The sequence below is a fragment of the Micropterus salmoides genome, unplaced genomic scaffold, assembly GCF_014851395.1.
Source record: "Micropterus salmoides isolate LMB-PRFRI ecotype aquatic unplaced genomic scaffold, ASM1485139v1 Ms_hic_scaffold_15, whole genome shotgun sequence".
Lineage (NCBI taxonomy): Eukaryota > Metazoa > Chordata > Actinopteri > Centrarchiformes > Centrarchidae > Micropterus > Micropterus salmoides.
Window position 1 is genome coordinate 21526063 of NW_024040596.1, and position 20381 is coordinate 21546443.

At 38.9% G+C, this 20381-nt stretch overlaps 1 protein-coding gene across 1 annotated transcript in view; it reads left to right on the forward strand.

Annotated features, from left to right (window-relative positions):
- The first annotated feature begins 14267 nt into the window (after positions 1–14267).
- The window catches only part of itga4 (integrin alpha 4), a 29648-nt gene continuing 23534 nt past the window's right edge, over positions 14268–20381 (forward strand). The window contains 4 exon segments of the mRNA XM_038721027.1: positions 14268–14685; positions 16595–16789; positions 17478–17596; positions 18213–18313. Of these exon segments, the coding sequence (XP_038576955.1) occupies positions 16608–16789; positions 17478–17596; positions 18213–18313 (402 nt within the window). The 5' untranslated portion in view covers positions 14268–14685; positions 16595–16607.

The following is a 20381-nucleotide window of genomic DNA, read 5'->3' on the forward strand; positions in this document are numbered from 1 at the left end:
CAAAGCTGCAGATGCTACCTTGCTAGCCAGCTAACCAGTGAGTGTCAAGCTAGCTGATTGAGTCACGTCAGCAGTGTTGTGAAGCCTTTAAATAATAAATAAACTCCAATTTAATATTTCATGAAAACAACAATCAGTTATCAAAAAGTGTTATTAAATTATAACACAATTTATTGGTTCATTTATACATTTCTCTTTTTCAAAAATTGTACAAAAAGGGTTAACACATCCAAATGAATGCGATTGTTCCTTTTCAGTGTCAAATCTTAGGACAGGAAATTGTTTGAGAGTTGCCCACCTGGCTCTTGTTTGTATAATCTATATAGTTTTGTGCATCGATATATATCTTTGTCACTGGTTGATAGACTAGGGGATTTTATGTTGAGGACGCCTTTGACGACTTATTGCCACAAAATGCACCTGTTGGTAATGAACTGATTGACACTCATTGGTAAACAGTTAAAATGACTCAACCATGAAACTGAGGAATTCTTGCACACGAATAACCCTAACCCTAGAAGGAATAGCCAAAACATCTGTGAATTGTTTCCCCTGTGCAACATTTTGACGCCTTGTCACAGTCACTAACAAGACAACAGCAAAACATCTTTCAGTAATACATATAAATCAATACATTTTACATTAAAGAAAGAAATTGCTTATCCTGATACAGGGCTTGTTTCAAAGAAAGAGGTGCATTTGTTTCATATGTGAACAGCCAAATCAGTCTTTGCACAGCTTCTGTGTTTATCTTACTAAGACTTAAAAAAGAAGTAAAACTTTTATATATAATGGGATTTGCACGTTGGACACATTCCTCTAGACTGACATACCAACCTGTTTCAACATTGTGTGTAAAATACCAGATCTATGCTTCTTTGGTTAACTACATTAATTTAACAGTTAATTTTATGCTTTATTCACTTTTGTATTACCATATAATTTAACCCTTTTGCTGCTCAGTCATTCATTATCAGAAACATGGAGGAAAATGCTTAACTCTGGGACAAAAACAAGCTAGCACTGAAACAAAGGAACACAAGCTAAAGACAGTAGTGAGGTGAGGCTAACTAGACATAGGTAATACTAATCATTGTGGGGCAGACAATCAAAACTGACAGGAAAGCTCACAAAGTCAGGAAGTAAAGTTACACAAGACACATAAGGAAGGACTCTTTGAACCTAATACAGGAATTAACAAAACTAAAACCCAAAACTATGACAAGACTGAACATAAACGTGCAGATAGAAACACACCAGACTCCAGAGTCATCGTACTTTAGCTGTTCAAACTAACAAAAAGAGTATATCTTATAAAAAAAGACTTGTACCTCTTTCAGACATGCACCTTTTTTTACATGTTGATCTCTGAATAAACGTCTGGTTCACATTCCATAAAAGTCATGACTGGCTTAGCCCTTTTCGTATATAACATTGCTGGCTTCATCTGTACTATAAAGTGATGGCTTTTTGCTTCTAACAGTGAATCCACTGATTCACATCAATTTCATGATTTAACATTATTAGAGGGTGAATCCTACTGCCTGTTTTATAATATCTGTCAGTGAACAAACATTATATATATATATACACCTATTTTTCACCTACTTGTATGAACATAATAGTTCTAGGTCTATGTTGTTCACTATAAAATGATGCACACAGCTGGAACATGCTTGTTTTTTTGCCATGGTTTGTGACTCTTATCATGAAGTCGGCTATCCGTAACTGGTGTTAGTAAATTAGTTCAAATGTTTAGGGTTTTTTGCGTGTCCTAGCTGTGGTCATCACTATTTAGTGTCCCCTTGAAACAGTTTTCTGCTATCTCTACTTGCAGCATTGCTGTATTTGCGTTTTGTCTGTTTGCATTTGTTTTCTCAAGTTGCAGTGCGTTGAGCTTTTAGGGCCACCGTAGGAGACATTTGTGTTTATATAAGACTTAGAGCTGCTCAAGAGTCTCACTGTGTGTAGAGTCATCAGTCAGCAGCCTGTGTGTGTGTGTGTGTGTGTGTGTCCGAAGGCATCTTCTTCAGTAACAGCTTGTGTTGCCTGTGGGACACACACACACACACACACATACACACACACACACACAAACACACACACACACACACACAGTATAACTGCTGCAGGCCTGTAACTCATTACTGATTCAACATATGGCTACACACGTACACACACACACGCACACACACACACACACACACACACACACACACACACACACAAAACAGTCGAATTCTTCTGATCTTGTCATTAATTACTGTTGTATTGAAAATAAGACAGGCTGACGATTTGAACTCTGACCCAGTTCGCTGGACTGAGTTTATTTATGTTGAGTTTCACAGTTGGGACTCATGCATCATTCTGTGATCAGTTTTCTGTCGCAGGAAACAGTAGAAAGTATTTCTTTCATCTATAAAGATTCTCATTTATTCAATATATTTAATATGTATTTCAGTCAAAGGCAGCTTGGTTTGCTGTTTAATTCTGGAAGATGTTTCTCCTCTCATCTGAGAGGCTTCCTCAGTTCCTCCAATTGTTTATGGGTGAGAAGTCACAGACATTTTTAACCTTCTTTTTTTAAATTCCATCTATTTTTGACATTTTTTCCATGTTTCCTCCCGGTCTTTAACATCAAGTCCTCTCACACTGCAGTTCTTGTCTCTCTACAGGCCCTGATATACTCCAAAACAGACAAGCACACAGCTCTGTTTATACTGCTGCATGTTCACATGTGCTCTCAGTGTGGACAGTCTGTGTTGTCATAAAATTTTGGGTTGCCCACAGATGTTCGCCAAATGTCCGTCTGGACCTACATGAACATGAGCAGAGGACAGTATTTACATCATGTGGACAGGTAACGTATAGCTTAAAGGAATGGTGTGACAATTTCAGAAATATGCTTATTTGCTACCTTGCCGAGAGTTAGATGAGAAGATTGATACTGCTTTCATATCTGGTAGTTATATATGATGCTACAGCCAGCTGCCAGTTAGCTTAGCTTAGCATAAAGACTGGAAACAGGGGGAAACAGCTTGCTTGGCATTGTCCAAAGGAAACAACAAACAACCTAGCAACTCTAAACCTCACTAATCCACACATTGAATCTTGTCTGTGTCTTTTCTCACCTGCCCATGATCAGCTTCACCATGGGGTAAACTCCAGTGGTGGAAAGTACATTTACTCATAAACTGTCCTTACATACAATTTTGAGGTACTTGGACTTTACTTTTTTAACCAGAACAAAGAAATATGACCACATTACTCCTATTTTAGCTTCATTACACTGGCTCCCAGTATGTTTTAGAATTGACTTTAAAATTCTATTGATCACTTTTAAAGCTCTTCATGGCCTCTCACCTTGTTATATTTCTGACCTTTTAGTCCCATACACACCAGCACGCACCTTGAGATCCTCGGGCAGAGGTCTGTTGTCTGTTCCAGAGTCTCGACTGAAAACTAAAGGGGACAGAGCGTTTGCTGTCAGGGCCCCGAGGCTCTGGAACAGCCTGCCCAAGGAAATCAGGTCGGCTGAGTCAGTGAACTCTTTTAAGTCCCTTCTTAAAACATACTTTTATAGGAGAGCCTTTCCCGATCTTATTTGACTTTATTTTATCCCTTTTATTTTATTGTATTTTACTAATTTTATATTTATCTTAAACATGTATTTTATTCTTTTCAATGTTTTCATGCTTTTATCTTGTATTGTTTTTGTATTATTGTCTCTTGGGTATTATTCTTTACACTTGTTAAAGCACTTTGTAACTTGTTTTTGAAAAGTGCTCTACAAATAAAGATTATTATTATTATTATTATTATTATTACTTGAATCATTTTTTATTGCTACTTCACCATTTTCCACCATTGGTGTATTCTAAGTCGGTACAGTAGCACTATCTGCGTACCTGTGTTTTAGCACGTTTTTAACTTTTTTGGGATATTTCACAAGTTGATGTCACCTATGTTTTTGCAAGGTCACATGTGAGACAGGTTACGTAGAGTCAAATGAATCAAGGTGGTAAGCCACTTGCAAAGGACAGAAGAACATTGCGCCAAACACTCGTTCTTCCCCGTCCAGGCTGAAGGTCTCTTTGTGCCTGTCTATGCACCATGTCCTCTATATAGCCTTGTGCAAAATGACTGTTGCACCCTGAAATTACAGCTACTGATGCTGTTGCTTTCTCGTTCTTCTCTTCCATGGGAAATGGTGGCTTCCCTTTTAGCCACTGTGTTAAGGAAGGAAGAATTTGCTTAAAACTTACAGGAAACGTGCAAGCTGTGTGTAACTGTGGCTTTGATATAGTTCATAGACAACAGAGCACACACACACACACACACACACACACACACACACACACACACACACAGTGAGGCCTGATGGAACCAATTAGCAGACGTTATCATGGCCTGGAGATGTCACAAGCTGTTCAGACACCCCCCTTCCTGCCCTCCTCCCCCCAGGGGGTCTGTGTGTGTGTGTGGATGTGTGTGTCACTGCACATATATCACTGCTAAAATATTTACAGTCCTCTGTGTTTTACAGTTTATATTACTGACCTACATTCATCTGTGTGTGTGTGTGTGTGTGAGAGAGAGAGAGAGAGAGCGAGAGAGAGTATGTGTATGTGTGTGTGTGTGTGTGTGTGTGAAGTCATGGCTAACTGTCAGTGACTTCAGCCACAGGAATATCTCCATATATGGCTTTGAACACACAAAGCTTCAAAGGGCTGTGTATGCGCTCATGTTTCAAATCCAACCGTTTTCTCTCCGAGTTTTCTCGATCTGTGCGAGTAAACTGTGACTGTTTCCCATACATAATGTTGATGCATGAGAACAATATATGTAGCTGGTAGAGACGCATGAGCACTACTGAAGAGAGTACGATTAAGTTAGTGATAATCATTCAAGATAATCCTCGGGAAAAAATGTGACATTAAATTAAATTAAATTTGGGGTGGCAGAGCTTCTGAGGGAGCTCTGATGGGAGGGGTGTATTTGTTTGGCAATTGTGTTCAAATACTAGCAACCTCTAAAGGATAATTCCAGTTTATTACAATTTGGGTCTTATTTTTATAATTTATCCCTAATTTCTATAATGTATAACAGTGCACTCTCAAGTAAGATATTTGAACACGGCAACGTCACTAAAAATAATTCGGACAGGTCGTGAAACACAAGCAGATAGACGATCAGACAGACTTCCAGGTTAAACAGGTAACAGTAAAATTATGGCCAAAACTGTCTGTTACAAACTTCCATCACTGGTTACAGTCTCACTTCCTGGTTCCACTTTGACCTACAATATTTATAGATGTCTACTACTGTAGATGAGTGCAAACAATTTTCCTGTAGAAGGAGGGATCTGCTCACTTTCAGTTTGCTAAAATGCACAGTGTACTATAGTTCACCTGGAACTGATCTCAGACTATCTGGTCTCAGAAAAAGTGGTCATGTGTAAATATCTGGTCACACCGCATTTGAAACAATATCAGCTAATTTTAATAAAACTGCCGTGATCAGTTGCTCACAGGGGTGACACGCAAATTTGCACGCTTGACTAGAAGTCAACCTTAGTGACAATGCTGATCTTTGAGGAACTGAAAGTCGGCGAGTCCAAAATGTAAGAAGCTTTCGCAGATTAGCTGCTTTGCCTTGTGAATAAACAGGGCCCAACCCTGTTTCAGAATACTTTGAAATGTAGTCAGTTACTGAAAACAAATGGTGTGGCAATTTTTTGTAATTAGTAATGTAATCCATTAGATGACAAAAATTTTTTATCCAATCTGCATACTTAAAAGTGGACGCATCCACAACAATTTGAGTTCCACAAATGTTTTTTTTTCTATTTAAAAAATCCAAAGCCAATGAAATGCACCATTTACAGCTGGTCAAATCAAATTACCCCCACAAACAGTATTGGCACAAACTACAGGAGTACTGTGTGTATTCTACAAAATGAGGGATGCTGTTTCTTCTCTGTAAGTTTTTGTTGCTGCTTTTTTTAATCAAAGGCTATGTGGAGGACTTTGCTCTTGTAACACAAGTGGAGCACTAACCCAAAATTTCCATCTGTTGTAGAGGTGGTTTTCCTGAATTAACTGAGCATTGCTTCATGAAAAAAAGTTTCACAATTTTTAAATCGCCATATTTTAAAGACATAATAAATTATTATTAAATAATTAAGCATTTTTTCAAATGTATGATTATAGTTACTTATTTTAATCTGATTGCCTAACCACATATGTTACTTCATAAGTTACAACATATGTAACCACAAATGTTACTACATACATTATTACATATGTTACAACGTATGTTTAGGGCTGACCCCCAATAGTCGAGGATTCGATGCTTCGATGGGCGGAGCCTGATTCAACTTTCGGATAATTTATCCGAAATAGACCCGCGAGGAAATGCAACGTGCATGTAGTTGTCGGCAGCACGGCATGCATGCAAAACTCACACAAGACCGGTGAATGGCAGGCGAGAGAGAGAGAGAGAGAGAAAAGGGTCTTAAATAATCGTCAGTTTAGCTGGAAATTTACAGTGTAAGTTGAATGAATAGAGACTGCAGCTTCTGAAGATTAAAGCGGAGCTACGTGTGTAACCCGCGCACAAAAACACACATGATTCGTCTGTAGGCAGACTATAGGCAGGACTTGAGATTCTGATTCGACTATGTAAATCCTTAGTCGGGGACAGCCCTACATTCGTTACTACATACATTACTACATACATTACTACATACATTACTACATACATTACTACATACGTTATTACATATGTTACAACATAGTTACAGCAAATGTTACAACATACGTTATTACATACATTACTACATAAATTATTACATACCTTACAGCATAGGTTACAACATATGTTACTACATACGATACAACCCAGCACTATGAATAACGTATGAGAATTACCTGTCCCGTTAACGACTTAGTTAGTTATCTCTTCTGCTACTATAGTTCACTAACTAGCTCTACCAGTGGTCACAATAACATCAAGCTTCTACATCCAAGGCCTGGACGCACAGATTAATTTCTCTGTGCTAATCTATGGTGTAACCAGGACTTTAATTACTCCTTAAACAGACTGCCAGACAATCAAAAACAAGTATTTTCTATTACAGAGGCACAGTGTGGAAAATTTCCATTCAAAGAAATGTGGGGGAGACTTGAACTTTTAATATGTGGTCAGTAGGTCACTGTGTGTGTGTGTGTGTGTGTGTACAGAGGAATAAACAGTAATTTCAGCTGCCCTGCCCACCTCCTCCATTCTCTCGTTCCCTGTCGCCTCCTGACCCTGCACACACACACACACACACACACACACACCACTCTGAGATCAAAGCCCTGTATCTGATCACACTGATCTGTGATCAGTTGATATGAACACAGCAGGGATTAGATCAGCTGTATATTAGCATACCACAGATAACAAGACATACACACACACACACACACACACACACACACACACACACACACACACACACACACACGGTCCTCAAGCTCCTGAAAAGAGTTGAGGGAGTGTGTTTGGAATCATGTCAATCAGCCATCAGCAGAGACATTACAGGCCTGTTATCTGTTTATTTGTTGATGGTTCAAATTTATTTGTTTTTGTCACATGTTTTTACAAAATGGATGCATTGTTGTTTAAGTTTTATTTTGTTGTCATTTATCTTGTTAATATTTTGTAGTTATACGTGGTTGTGATAACATTGTTTACTGTGTTGGCCGCCCAGACAGATTAACAACCACTTAACTAATTTGAACTGAACTGAACTACAACTAAAGTAAACAAAAACAATCTAAAGTAAACTGAAAGCCTAAACTCTACAAAAGCAAATTAGACTCTCCTTAAGTAAACATCAAAACTATAATAAACATAATTAAACTAAATCAGGAAAACTGAAGTAAACTAAACATCCAAATGAAAGGAAACTGAATTAAATGGCTCGACTAAACTTAGTAGCTAAGTATAGAAAATTAACTAAAGATCTAAACTGAATAAATAAACACATTCAAAGTATAAACTAGTAAAAACTAAACGAAAGTAAGCTCAACGTCTAAACAAAAGGAAACTAAACTCTACACTAACTATACAAAATAACTAAAATAAACTGAAAAACTAAAGAACTAAACAGATTTTTAAGAACTTAAACTTTCCATTACCTTCTGAAGAGAAACTAGATAAATAGTGGTTTATTCCAAGGTAATTTCTGTTCTGTTTCCTATTCTCTGAATTTGTGTTTCAGTATCACGTCACACAGATGTTGTCGCTGAGATACTGTGTGTTTTGTGTTTCTTCTGTCAAAACAACTGCACCACCATTATAAATGATTTGATAGAGGCTCATAAATGCTAGCTACTAGCAGAGGAAACACAGAATCGCTCCTCCACATCTGTAAAAACTGTGAAACACCAGCATTTTAGGGGACGGTATAACAGAAATAAAATGATGACTCATTGTGAAAGAAGGCATCAAATGCATTGCCTCACATCTTCTGTTGCACTTGAGCACAACAAGTGCATACACTTGGTTGCCAGTTTATTAGGTACACCCAGCTAAAACTAATGCAGTCTAATACAACAGTGCTGCAATAAACCCTACATTTTATAAAGTTTTTGTTTAAACTGTTTTAGATAGGTGTGGATTCAACTTTTGGAGGCTGCAGTTTGTGGTGGGTGCTGATGGCGCAGTGGAAAATACACATGCCTTTGGTGTGAGAGACTTCAATTCACACTGCGACACATCCACCAATATGTCCCTTAGTAAGACACTTAACCTTTAGTTGCTCCACAGGTGTGCGATCTCTGACATATCCAGCAATTGTAAGTCACTTTGGATAAAAGCATCAGCTAAATGTAATGTAATGGTGCATTATACTGCCATGTGTTTCTACTATTTTGTCCATCCCATTTATATCAATCTGCCACTCTGTGCTAAACATTGTCTTCACAACAAAAAGGACACGTATATCCTGGAAGAAACCTCATCGCTGAAGGACAGATTAAAACTCTTGATAACACAGAGCCGCACATATCATACAGTTTGCAGTGAACGCTCCATGTCCTGGTTTTAATTTCCATATTTAAATGTTTCTGTTGTCAGAATGAAATAGTGGTTTAATTGCAGCTCATAAACACTACATGTTAACCATATCATTCACCATACATCAACAGAAATCCATGTTGATGACAACAGATGGGATGTGTATTTGGCTATAATGATGTTTAAAATCACAGATTAAAAAGAGAAAGTTGAGGCAATGGCAAGTCGTCTTAACTTCACTGACACATAGCGCCACACCCTCACTGAGCAGCTTACATCAGCTTAGTTTCCCAGTAGACAGTGAACTGAAACGGAGCTAAAATTTGTATTGGTTATGTGTGATGGATGAAAGAGAACAGAGGAAGTGTCAGAGCTGTCAACAGAAACAAATACACACTCAATTAGCACATGAGGACTGCACGAGTGCTGCTTTCTGCCTGTGTGATTAAGACTAATTGCTTATACTGGTTGTTTAAACTGGTCTTACTGGCCTCTTTTCCTTGCAGTAGTAGGCTTCAATCCTTAAGAGCAGTGGTTCTCAAACCTTTTCACTTCAAGGACCTTTAAACTGGCACAAATTAGACCCCCATTTGATAAGATTTTGTCCCAGGACTTGCTTGCTTTTAGATGTTGTATTACAGAAAGTACATGAAACCAATGACCCAAACAGTCATTGTGTTACTTAGACAGATGGAATTACAGCTAAGATAAATGATTAAACTTTTTGCTGGGGACCCCCTGGAACCACTTCAAGGACCCCTGGGGGTCCCCGGAGCCCACTTTGAGAACCACTGCTTTAGAGTTTTACAAGCACAGACTGAGAGCTCACATCTCTTGTCTCTCTGCAGAAGTTTATCTGTTTCACATTTCTCTCCTCCCATCCAACTACTATCTGCCGTGACCTCTGACCTCCTTATTGCAGAGGTTCACAGTGACCATGTGGAACCATCACACAGCTAAAGGGATGCTATCAGTGCTAGCAGGAATGACTAATGAATGGGCAGGTCAGCAGTCAGAGTGTGTACATCAGTAACCTGATTTGTTTTAACCAATACAAAGTCTAAATCTCTTGTTCTTCCTTGTGTTTTGACAACCTGGACAGTCTGGTGGGTCTCAGCTGGTTAAACAACTAAACTGTCCTCAATGAAAGTTTCTCTTTTCATAACTGTGCCAGTGATGTGATGGCAGTTCATAAAATATTGCTGATAGCCAGGCAACAGTACTTTGATCAAAATACAGTAATTTGATGAAATGATTCTTCAAACCCCTGGCGACCTGTCCAGGGTGTACCCCGCCTTGTGCCCGATGTCAGCTGGGATTGGCTCCAGCCCTCCCGGGGACCCTGTACGCAGGATAAGCGGTTGATGATCGATGGATGGATGGATTCTTCAAACCCCGCCCCCTAACAGCGATTGTCCAATCAAACTAAGCAGGCTTGTCAACCCTTTGGATTTCACCATGTGTTGAAGTGGTGTACATCGTTAGCACGTCTGGCCAACTATACCTACAGTAGTAACGAGTGGTACTTCCAAGGCCAAGGAGCATGAATGGAATGACACCTCTGACTGATTAGACTAGGGGTTGAGGGGAGTTTGAGGGAATGGACTAGTATGGGAGAGCATGATAGGGTCTGATTGATACTAACCATGCATTCACATGCTGTCAGAGTAATCGAAACATTAGTTCCCGACTGGGAAAACTCCCTTAAATGCCCCGTAAGGTCAGAACAACAACTCAGAAAGTCTGCAAAAATGTTGGTACACGACTTGGTGATTTAACGTCATTTTACATAAAATGGCGGACGCAAGTAAATTCACATCAGTTTTAATGTGCAAATGTGATTTGTAATATAGTATTAGGTTGTAACCATTACTTGCTGTCCACATAGAGTGACCTTGATCAGTTATTTAGTAGCATTAACAATCTAGGTAAAGCAATATTTTAGTGGTTTTAGGGAATTTAGCGTTAGCCTACTGGTGCAGCAACAAATCTGGGAGAAAATCACTAAGCCTCCAACTGCTTCAGCATACTTGGATAGCCACATCATACATACACATACCTGAATGCTATACAAACATGTTCATGTTGTTTACAAATTATGACTTTAAAACTCATGAACATACCGAAGTGGGTGGAACGACTTCCAAACTTGGAAAACTGGACTATCTGAGGAGCAGGTAATTGCAGCATAAGTCCTCTTTCAAGGCCTCTTCTCCTTCTGCAGGGGTGTGGACGGTTATAGAGGGGATCTGACCTGCAAGGGGATATAGATGGATAAAACAAAGGTTATGTGTGATGTTCCCCTGGGACTGTGTGAAAAAGAGAGATGGAAATGAAAGACAACAGAGGAAGTGTCAGAGCTGTCAACAGAAACAAATACACACTCAATTGGCACCAGTGCTGCTTTCTGCCTGTGTGATTGAGACAAATTTTTTGTACCGGCTGTTTAAACTGGTCTTACTGGCCTCTTTTCCTTGCAGAAGTAGGCTGTCCGTCTTTTAGCAAAATATAATGTGGCAGTCAAGTGCATTTTTAAGCTAACACTGGCTTAATTTGCAAGCTAGCTACAGCTGATAAAGTCTACTGGCAGCAATTTTCAACAAAAATTATGGTTGTAACAAGAAGCTGCTTTTGTTCACCTCTGTCAAAAATGAACAACACAAAGAATTATGTGCTAAATCTGCCACCGTTATCATTGTAAACTGTATGCATGTGCTGCGTGAGAACGTAAAGATCGGCAGGCGTTGCAACAGTAACAACTAACAGTCTTATTGATATTTCAAAATTGTAACTGTTAATGCCACAGCCAAGGAGGAGGAGGAAACACGATTCTGCTTTGTGTCTCTGTCTGTCATTAATTTAACCTCTTGAGTGTGTGGGAGGGTGGGAAAAGTAGTTGGTCAGATTCCAGCACAATAACTGTGGGTCATTAACAGGAAATACCAACAAACACACTGAGTGAATGTGTGTGTGTGTGTGTGTGTGTGTGTGTCCTTTCCGTGATTCACACAAACACAACTGTCTGCTCCATAAGTGCCTTCTGTCTGGAGCTATTTTTATCAAAACAGTTTAAATCTGAAGTAGTAGTTATAAAGTGATTAATAAAGATGTTAGATATAAAGTTTGAGCTGAAGACAGATTGGTACCTTTATTATTTTATTATACTGTATTTATGTATAATTTTTTTTGCACTGACAACTTTCTGTGAAAAGACTTCCAGATTGTCTAGTTTATTTACTGATGGCTGGTTGAAGGTCTGGAATGAATCACAGAGCGGTTTGAGTTCTTCAGTGACTCTTTCAGGACAAATATCCTCACACTGAACTTCAAGTGAACACGCCAGCTATTCATCACTTCAAACTCCAAACTACTTATAAAGTCATTATTTTTGAGTCTAGTGAATCACACAAGTAGTTAGTTCCGTTGAATGTATTTTAAGTGAGTATTTACACAAACGGCTGACTAACTGCAACAACACATACTGTAGGAATTCATATGATACTACTAGATAATACTACTGGTGGTTGTAATACTACACTGTTGTCATGGATGGGGAAATGAGCTATACAGACAAAAAACGTTTTTTGTACTAGACTGCAGACTTTTTATTTCTGATGACTAGTTGGGCATTTTAACATGGGGAGTCTGTGGGGATTGACTCACTTTGGAGCCAGCTTCCAGTGGCTAGTTGATGAACTACAGTTTTTGGCACTTCAAAAAACTTCACCAACATCAATATGCATCCTAATGACTCTATTGATCCTCTGACTTTTCTTCTACGGCCACTATGAGATTGAGACTTGTGGTTGAAAACAACTATAGAATGGATTGCCATGGACTTCATGGTTCCCAGAGCAAGAATCCTAATGACTCTGATGATCAATTGACTTTTCATAGCGCCATCCTCAGGTAAAAATGTTACTTTATGCAATACTTGTGACCAAATACATCCAAAACTAATATCATTACCATCAACCTCAGCTGTATTTTGTGGTTAGTGCTCTGGCAAATATTTGCATGTTAACATGCTAAATTAACTTGGTAAACATTATGAGATGTTAGATGTAAATGTAAATGCTCCGTACTTGTATAGCGCCTTTCTAGTCTTTTCGACCATTCAAAGCGCTTTTACGCTACATCTGCATTCACCAGTCACACACATTCATACACTGAGCCTAAGTGCTCAAACAGAAACTAACATTCACACACATTCATACACTGGCGGACAGCCAGCTGATGTTAGCATTAACCTAAAGCACAACTGTGTCAAAGTGTATATTATAAAGTTATAGATAATAAATGAACATGGGAGTGTTCTCAGACACATCCCTTGTCTTGTTGTAACATGGTGCTGTTTGCTGGCTCAAATCTGGCTACTGTTGGACTGAACTCTTCCTTAATTACACAGTTAAGTGTTGCTTCAGCTAAGCAGGATTATAGACCACATGACAGCTGTAACATCACAAAGTTACCCACCAATATTGGAATTATACTCCTAAACTTCTTCAAATGTAAATAAACTTTAAGTAGCTACACATAAAAAGTTTAGTATCAGTTTGTGTTGTCTTTTAATTTATGGTCCAACAGTGGTAAAAGAAGTAGGCTATTTTTGGTAAAAGCAGCAATATGCTAACACAGTATAGAAGTACTCTTACAAGTAACTCCTGCAACTTTTACTTAAGTTAAAGTCTACTTAGCATAAACAAAAGTAATAGAAGGCCAGCTATTCTAAATAGCTCATTTTAGAAAAAAAAAAGCTATTATTTGGCATTAATATGTAGGCCTATATCACCTTAATGTTGTTTGCTTGAGAATTCCCCAGGGAAATACATAAAATACTACAAGGCTACAAACCTACTTAAATACATTTGCCTGCACTGCATCCAGTGTCACATTAATAGCATCTGTAAGCTCTGACCAAAAAGAGTTCCATGCATATGTTGTTGAGTGTTTGTTTATTTGTTGTTTCTAGACTTATGTATTCATGTGTTTCAGACGGTAAAATCAGATTACAACCACACCGACTCCATTCACACTTTAGTGATAGGCCTAACGGAAGAGGAAACACCCCGAACACACACATAGCGCGCTCAGCATATAGGCGGTGGCGGCGGGGGGTGGAGAGGAAACACCGTTAAACACACACACATACACACACACACACACACACACACGCACGCACGCACACACACACGCACGCAAAGGGAGGGAGGGTCTCCGCGCGCTCACTTCTCAGCTTCATTGACTTCATGTCACACTCAGATGAACTCAAGTTTCTCTAAGTTAGGTGCTGATTTTTTAACTTCTGTTTAGTTCTATTGGGCTTCATCTCAATTCACTTTTTCTGTCTGTCACGGAATCCCGGAACCTCGTGCGCTGCGCTAACGGACAAACCGGTTCAAGCACGAGACGGTTAATGGACCTAGGAGCAACAGGAGGTTTTACACGAGACCAACACCGGGAACAAGGTGGATTGTAACAGAGACTTTTGAAGCACACTGCGCGCCTGTGACTCAGTCTGCCCAGTTCTGATTCAACACCTGCCCGGTACCGACTGGACCCACAGTTAGACCCGGGATATCTGCAGTCTGACGCGGGATATCTGCTGTCTGAGAGGTGCAGTAAATTGCCCGCTTGGTAGAGCTGAGAGTTTAGTTGACAGAGTTGACGAAGGAAAGTTTTCACAAAAACAGTAAAAAAATTTCTGCTTCTTCAGTGCAAAGATTTTTTACTTAAACATAATGTTTGATTGGAAAAGAAAATATTTTTGACATTTTGAAGATGGAACGTTAATAGATAAATCAAAATTAAACCCGAAAATAGCCAAAACATTACCTTTATAAGAATAAATTTGTATTCCTGCTTTCATTCAGTGGTTAAAAAATGTCCCCAAATTCCTTTACTTCAGTAAAATGCTTTGTTTGAATTAAATGTTCAGAAATAAAACTTACATTTATCAAAAATATTGTATTGTGGAGAGTTCAGTGGAACTCTCTCATGGCCAGACCTAGAAGTTTGGGGGCTCTGGGCAAAATGTATCAGTTTGTTCCTCCAACTGATTCTGTTTTAGCTCCTGTCTGATTTAAACTGTAGATTTAGAACTAATCTAGGCTACAAGTCAAGAATTAGACACATTATTCTGATTCTTAAATTAGTTTAATTGTTTGGAACAGTTAAAATAGTGCAAGCTGATTTACAGGAATCACGTGATTGTCATCTTTCATCCTTAATTTTCGACTTTCTAATAAAACAATATACTTAGTTTTATTATAGCACCATTCAAGAAGAGGTCAATTGTCCCAAAATGACATATCTGAGAGTACATATATAGAGTGTCACTATGTTTGGTTTGTTTAAGATAACCTGGTGTCAGCGAGGGATGATCCGGCCCTGATCTGTCCCTTAGTGGATTCATGTTTAATCCTCCAGGTACACGTAAAGTACAAAGTATGTGAACAAAGCCGTTTGCATCGGCGACGCCTGTCTACGCCTATGCATTGTTAAAAAGCAAGTATGTCAGGGCTTAACTTTACTTGACCCATCTAGATCCACCCACCCCATCACCTTCTTATTCGGACGTTGTCAGTCTTTATGCTACGTCACCTGACTTCCTCCTTTGCTGCGGTCATAGAGGTTGCAGCCTAACGATAAAGATAAAAATGGGTTGTAATAAGCTGCTCCATCATCGACCTTTACAGAAGTTTTTCTGGTGAAGACAGGCTGGAATATAGTATGTGAAAATACTTTGGTTGTGTGCATCAGGAAAAGTCACATCCCTGATTGCTTAAAGACTACGATGTACAATTGACCTCTCCTCATGTTATCAAGATGTAAAAACATCATGTTTTTACACTTTGGTTTTTGTACAGATTAAACAAACGAGATGTACTGTGTTAATTATTGAGCTTTAGAGGTGCTGGTAGAGGGGTTTTGTTGTATTTGAAGTTGGAACTAGGCCTGGACAATAAAACAATAATAGTCACCGTGATATAATTTCTTTCAATAACAATATATCAAATGTTAAATAAATATTGGATAAATGTTTGATTTCATTCACTTGAACTATCATAATCTAGGACTTTTTTCTTTTTTATTAAGATGTTTATTTTATTCGGGAAAAAGGACTGAACCACTGTTTGGCCTCAGGTCTTGACCATAAAGAAAAATTCAAACCACAATTAACCATCAGGTTTCTTCAACTTTCTCTCAGGAGCAAAAATCAGCCTTTAAACTCGTAAGAAATAACGATTTGATACTTATTGTGATAATTATCGATATCGAAAGATATGAAACTTTTATCGTGATAACATTTTTCGTCCAGCCCTTATTTGGACAGAGCCAGGCTAGCGGTTTCCCCCGTTGCCAGTCTTTATGCTAAGCTAAGCTAATCAGCTGCTGACTGTAGAATTAATATTTATCGTACAGACACCAGAGACGAATAATTCTTGTGGCTTCTCTCAATTTTATTTTTCGAGTTTGTTCTCATTTCATGTGTATTGATTGTTGTTGATTTGTGTCTCTCTAGTCTTTCCACCATCATGTGTCCCTCAGCGGGCAGGGTGTGTGCTCGCTGCAGCCTGATCCTGGTTGTGGTTCAGGTCCTGGTCCATCCTGTGGTAGGATACAGTCTGGATCAAGAGCACAGTCTGGAGTTCAGTGGCCCCCCATCCTCCATGTTTGGATACTCAGTCCTGCTTCATCATCATGGAGCTCATCGCTGGTATACTTTTGATTTATTATTGATCCTCTGTTGATCTACTATTGATCCTCTTGATCATTTTTTAATTCTCTTTTAATCTCCTATTGAGCATATCGATATATGCTGTTCAGCTACTATTGATCTTTTATTGACCCTCTATGGAGCTTCTGTTGATCTGCTATTTATCTTGAAAGTCTTGAAATTCTCAGTTGATCTGCTAATGATTTTCTATTGGTTCTACTAAAAATTAGGGAAAATTGTCCCTAAAGTTACACAGTCATGTTTTAATGATCGACTTTTAGAAACATTTATTATTATGAAGTTTAGTGTGTTGTATTAAAATACTGTATATTACTTTATATAAAACTCCTGGAGATCTGGGTGCGATGATCTCACTAATGGAGGGCTGAACCACATTTGAAAGCATTATGGGTGTTAATAATGTTGGTGATGAATCTCCTCAGTCGTGACTTTTGACCTTTAAGCTTATTTAGCTGCAAAGATGGGTACCTTTACATTAATTTAATTATCACTGTGATGCTCATTTAGCTGCCATTTCCACAGTAGGACTCTGTGTGTGTCCGTGTTTGTGTGCATGCTAATGAGCCAGTGCTTGTCAATGAGAGAAGCTCTTTGATGCTTCACACACAGATGCCATTCAGACACTGCACAGACACAAAGACAGTTAAAGTCTCACTCTCTCTTTCAGGTTGGTGGTTGGAGCCCCAGTAGCAAACTCGTCTTCCAGTCCGTCGGTTCAATCTCCGGGAGCTGTTTACCAATGCAATATCACTGCTGAGCCCCACCGATGCCACCACATGACTGATGGTGTGTTTCTGTCTGTGTGTGTGTTGTGAAGTAATTTCTCCAACATTTGAAATACTACCAAACGTGCAACTGAGCAGTATCTAAAGCATTATATATTATTACAATGCACACACATTTATTACAGTAAATGTTTATTTATGTATTTGTCAACAACTGTACCTCCTCTTGTAAGCAACTATAAGTGGAGGCTTGTGTATAAACAGATAATGAACGACAATCTAGTAAAACCCAGCTGTAATAATGTAAAATATGTCTGAGAAATTGTTGACAAATTTTGTACATTTATAAACACATAAAGTCTCCTTAAATCTAAATTGGGTGGTTAAAAAGCATAATGTTACTCCAAAGGTAACAGTCTGCCTAGTAAAGTCTGCCTAGTCCCGCATCAGAGCCCTATAAACCACAACTTTTTTACAAATTAAACAGATGAGATCATGTTACTGAGCTTTAGAGGTTTTGTAACCTTTGGAAAGAGCCAGGCGATCCCTCTTTCCAGTCTTGCTGTCTTCCATGTTAACACTATTAGCTGTGGCCTTTAACAATAAAACACCACTGAATTACCCGTGAAGGCTGCATGTGTGAAACAGCGTAAACATTTTAAATAATTTGTGTCCAGAGGTGCGGAGCTGTGGGATGACGTGTGAAGCAGAGAGTGATCACCAGTGGCTAGGAGTCAGTCTGTCCAGGCAACCTGGAGACAAAGGAGGACACATCCTGGTAACATACACACTTCCTGTTCTCACACATGCACATGCGCTGCCATTTAAGTGTATCAACACACCAGGGTGACAGAGGTACCACAGACGAGCTATTATTGTGACTCCTTAATGACTGATAGTCGACTGTGAAGGCATAGTGGATAATCGAGGAAGAAAAATACTTAATAATTTGCCGTTCACATATATGGCTACACCAGCACAAGGTTAACACAGAGAGAGAGACTAAGTGTACATATTTTGTCACCTTCATAAGAGCTCTGTCATCATTTTGTCAAGTCAAACTGAAATAAATAGTGATTTTGGTTAAGAAATTTTTATTTATTTATTTTTTTGTGGAAATTGATTTGAATACCCATGAATCAACAGGAAACCTGTTTTTACGTCACATCACTTGCATCCTAATTTTTTAAATTGAAGGTGTACTGCTATTTGATAGGCACAGTATCTATGTGGACGGCACTAATAATAGTTTGTACGGACAGGCAGGTAGTTTATCCGCTTGAATGCTGACTTGTTACTGTAAGTGCAAGCTATTGTAGCACTACTTATGCTTCTCTGTGTCATGATTTGAATCAGAGATGCTGAGGTCACAGGACTTCCCGTTGCTGAAAATGAAAATGAAGAAATTGTCAAAAACTATCACATCTAGTGCATCAAATATGACCACTGTAAACACAAAGTAGTACTGATAGCCATTTCAGCTTGTGGTAAAACGGTGCATCGTTTTAATGGGCATTTAGCATGTGAAAGTACAAATTACATATATTTGTGTGCACAGTGGGAAGCAATATCCAATAACATTTTTAATGCAAATTCGGAAAGTATTTATTATTGGTGACTTGATAGGCACACGGTCTTGTTATATATCACCATTAGCAGTAAAAAGAATTACATGTTTTCCACCAGGGCAGTAAAATGTGAAGTTTAGCTGCTGATCTGAGCTTCCCTGCTGTTACCGTTTCATTACCAATAAAATTCATCATTTTGTCTCAGGAAGGTAACAGCGCATTTCTGTCCATGTAACAAAGCCATAACAGAGAGATTACATGAAGAACAGAAGAACTACATGAAGTTACAATCCAACTACATATTTTTTCTACAAGCGCAGTAAAAGTTTAGCTGGCTGATCTGAGCTCCGATGCTGGAAGCTGCCGTTTATTTATTGCCAATTAGCGATCAGCTGATTCTCACAAACGTAACATACAAAGCCAAAAACTGAGCGCTGGAGAGAGAGAAACTACATGAAATTAATCCAACTAACATAACACCACAAGCCAAAGCACAGCGCTGAACAATAAACCAAAACCAACTAACAATAAATGTTTTTCTACCAGTCAGTAAAGGTTTAGCTGGCTGATGCTTCCATGCTCTCAGCTAACGTTACGGTTTTATTGCCAATTAACGTTACTGATCAGCTGATTGTCTCGCTAACGTAACCGGCAAAGCCAAACCACAGGCTGGAGAAGAAGTAGGCGCCATGAAATTAATCCATCTTTCACACCACTGACAGGGGAAACATGTCACGGCTCTCTATGATTATGGCCCCATTACAGCTTTCATTTGCACCGCTAAAGTCTGACAAACAAAGTTAATTACCTGTCCAGTAGAAAACAGACAACTTCTGCACCGCTTTGAAAACATTTGTCCCACATTAACTTATAGCCTTCCATCTGGGAAAATCCGTGATTTCTGCTGTCAGCTGTCAGCAGCCGACTCCGTCTGGCTGTCAGCTCTCGTGCTAAATAACACGTGTGTCCTTCAGTTGTCCAAATGTCACTTCTCTTCTTACTTCTAATAAATAAGAAAACTACTCGGGGACTGTATGTTACAATTATTAGTCCCTCTTATTCTTCTTTGTACGTATTCAATGCATAGACAGTATATTACTGGACGAAGCCACCCCGCTGATTTGAATGGAGAACATTGAAGCCAGTTTTGGACCAATAAAATACTACAGGGCCACTTCCTGTTGGCACCAGCGTCTACTGCGCAGCATAACCGCGTTTTAATGACGTAGAACAACGGCAGAAACACCGTAATTCTGGTAGCTGCAGAGCTGCGCCAAC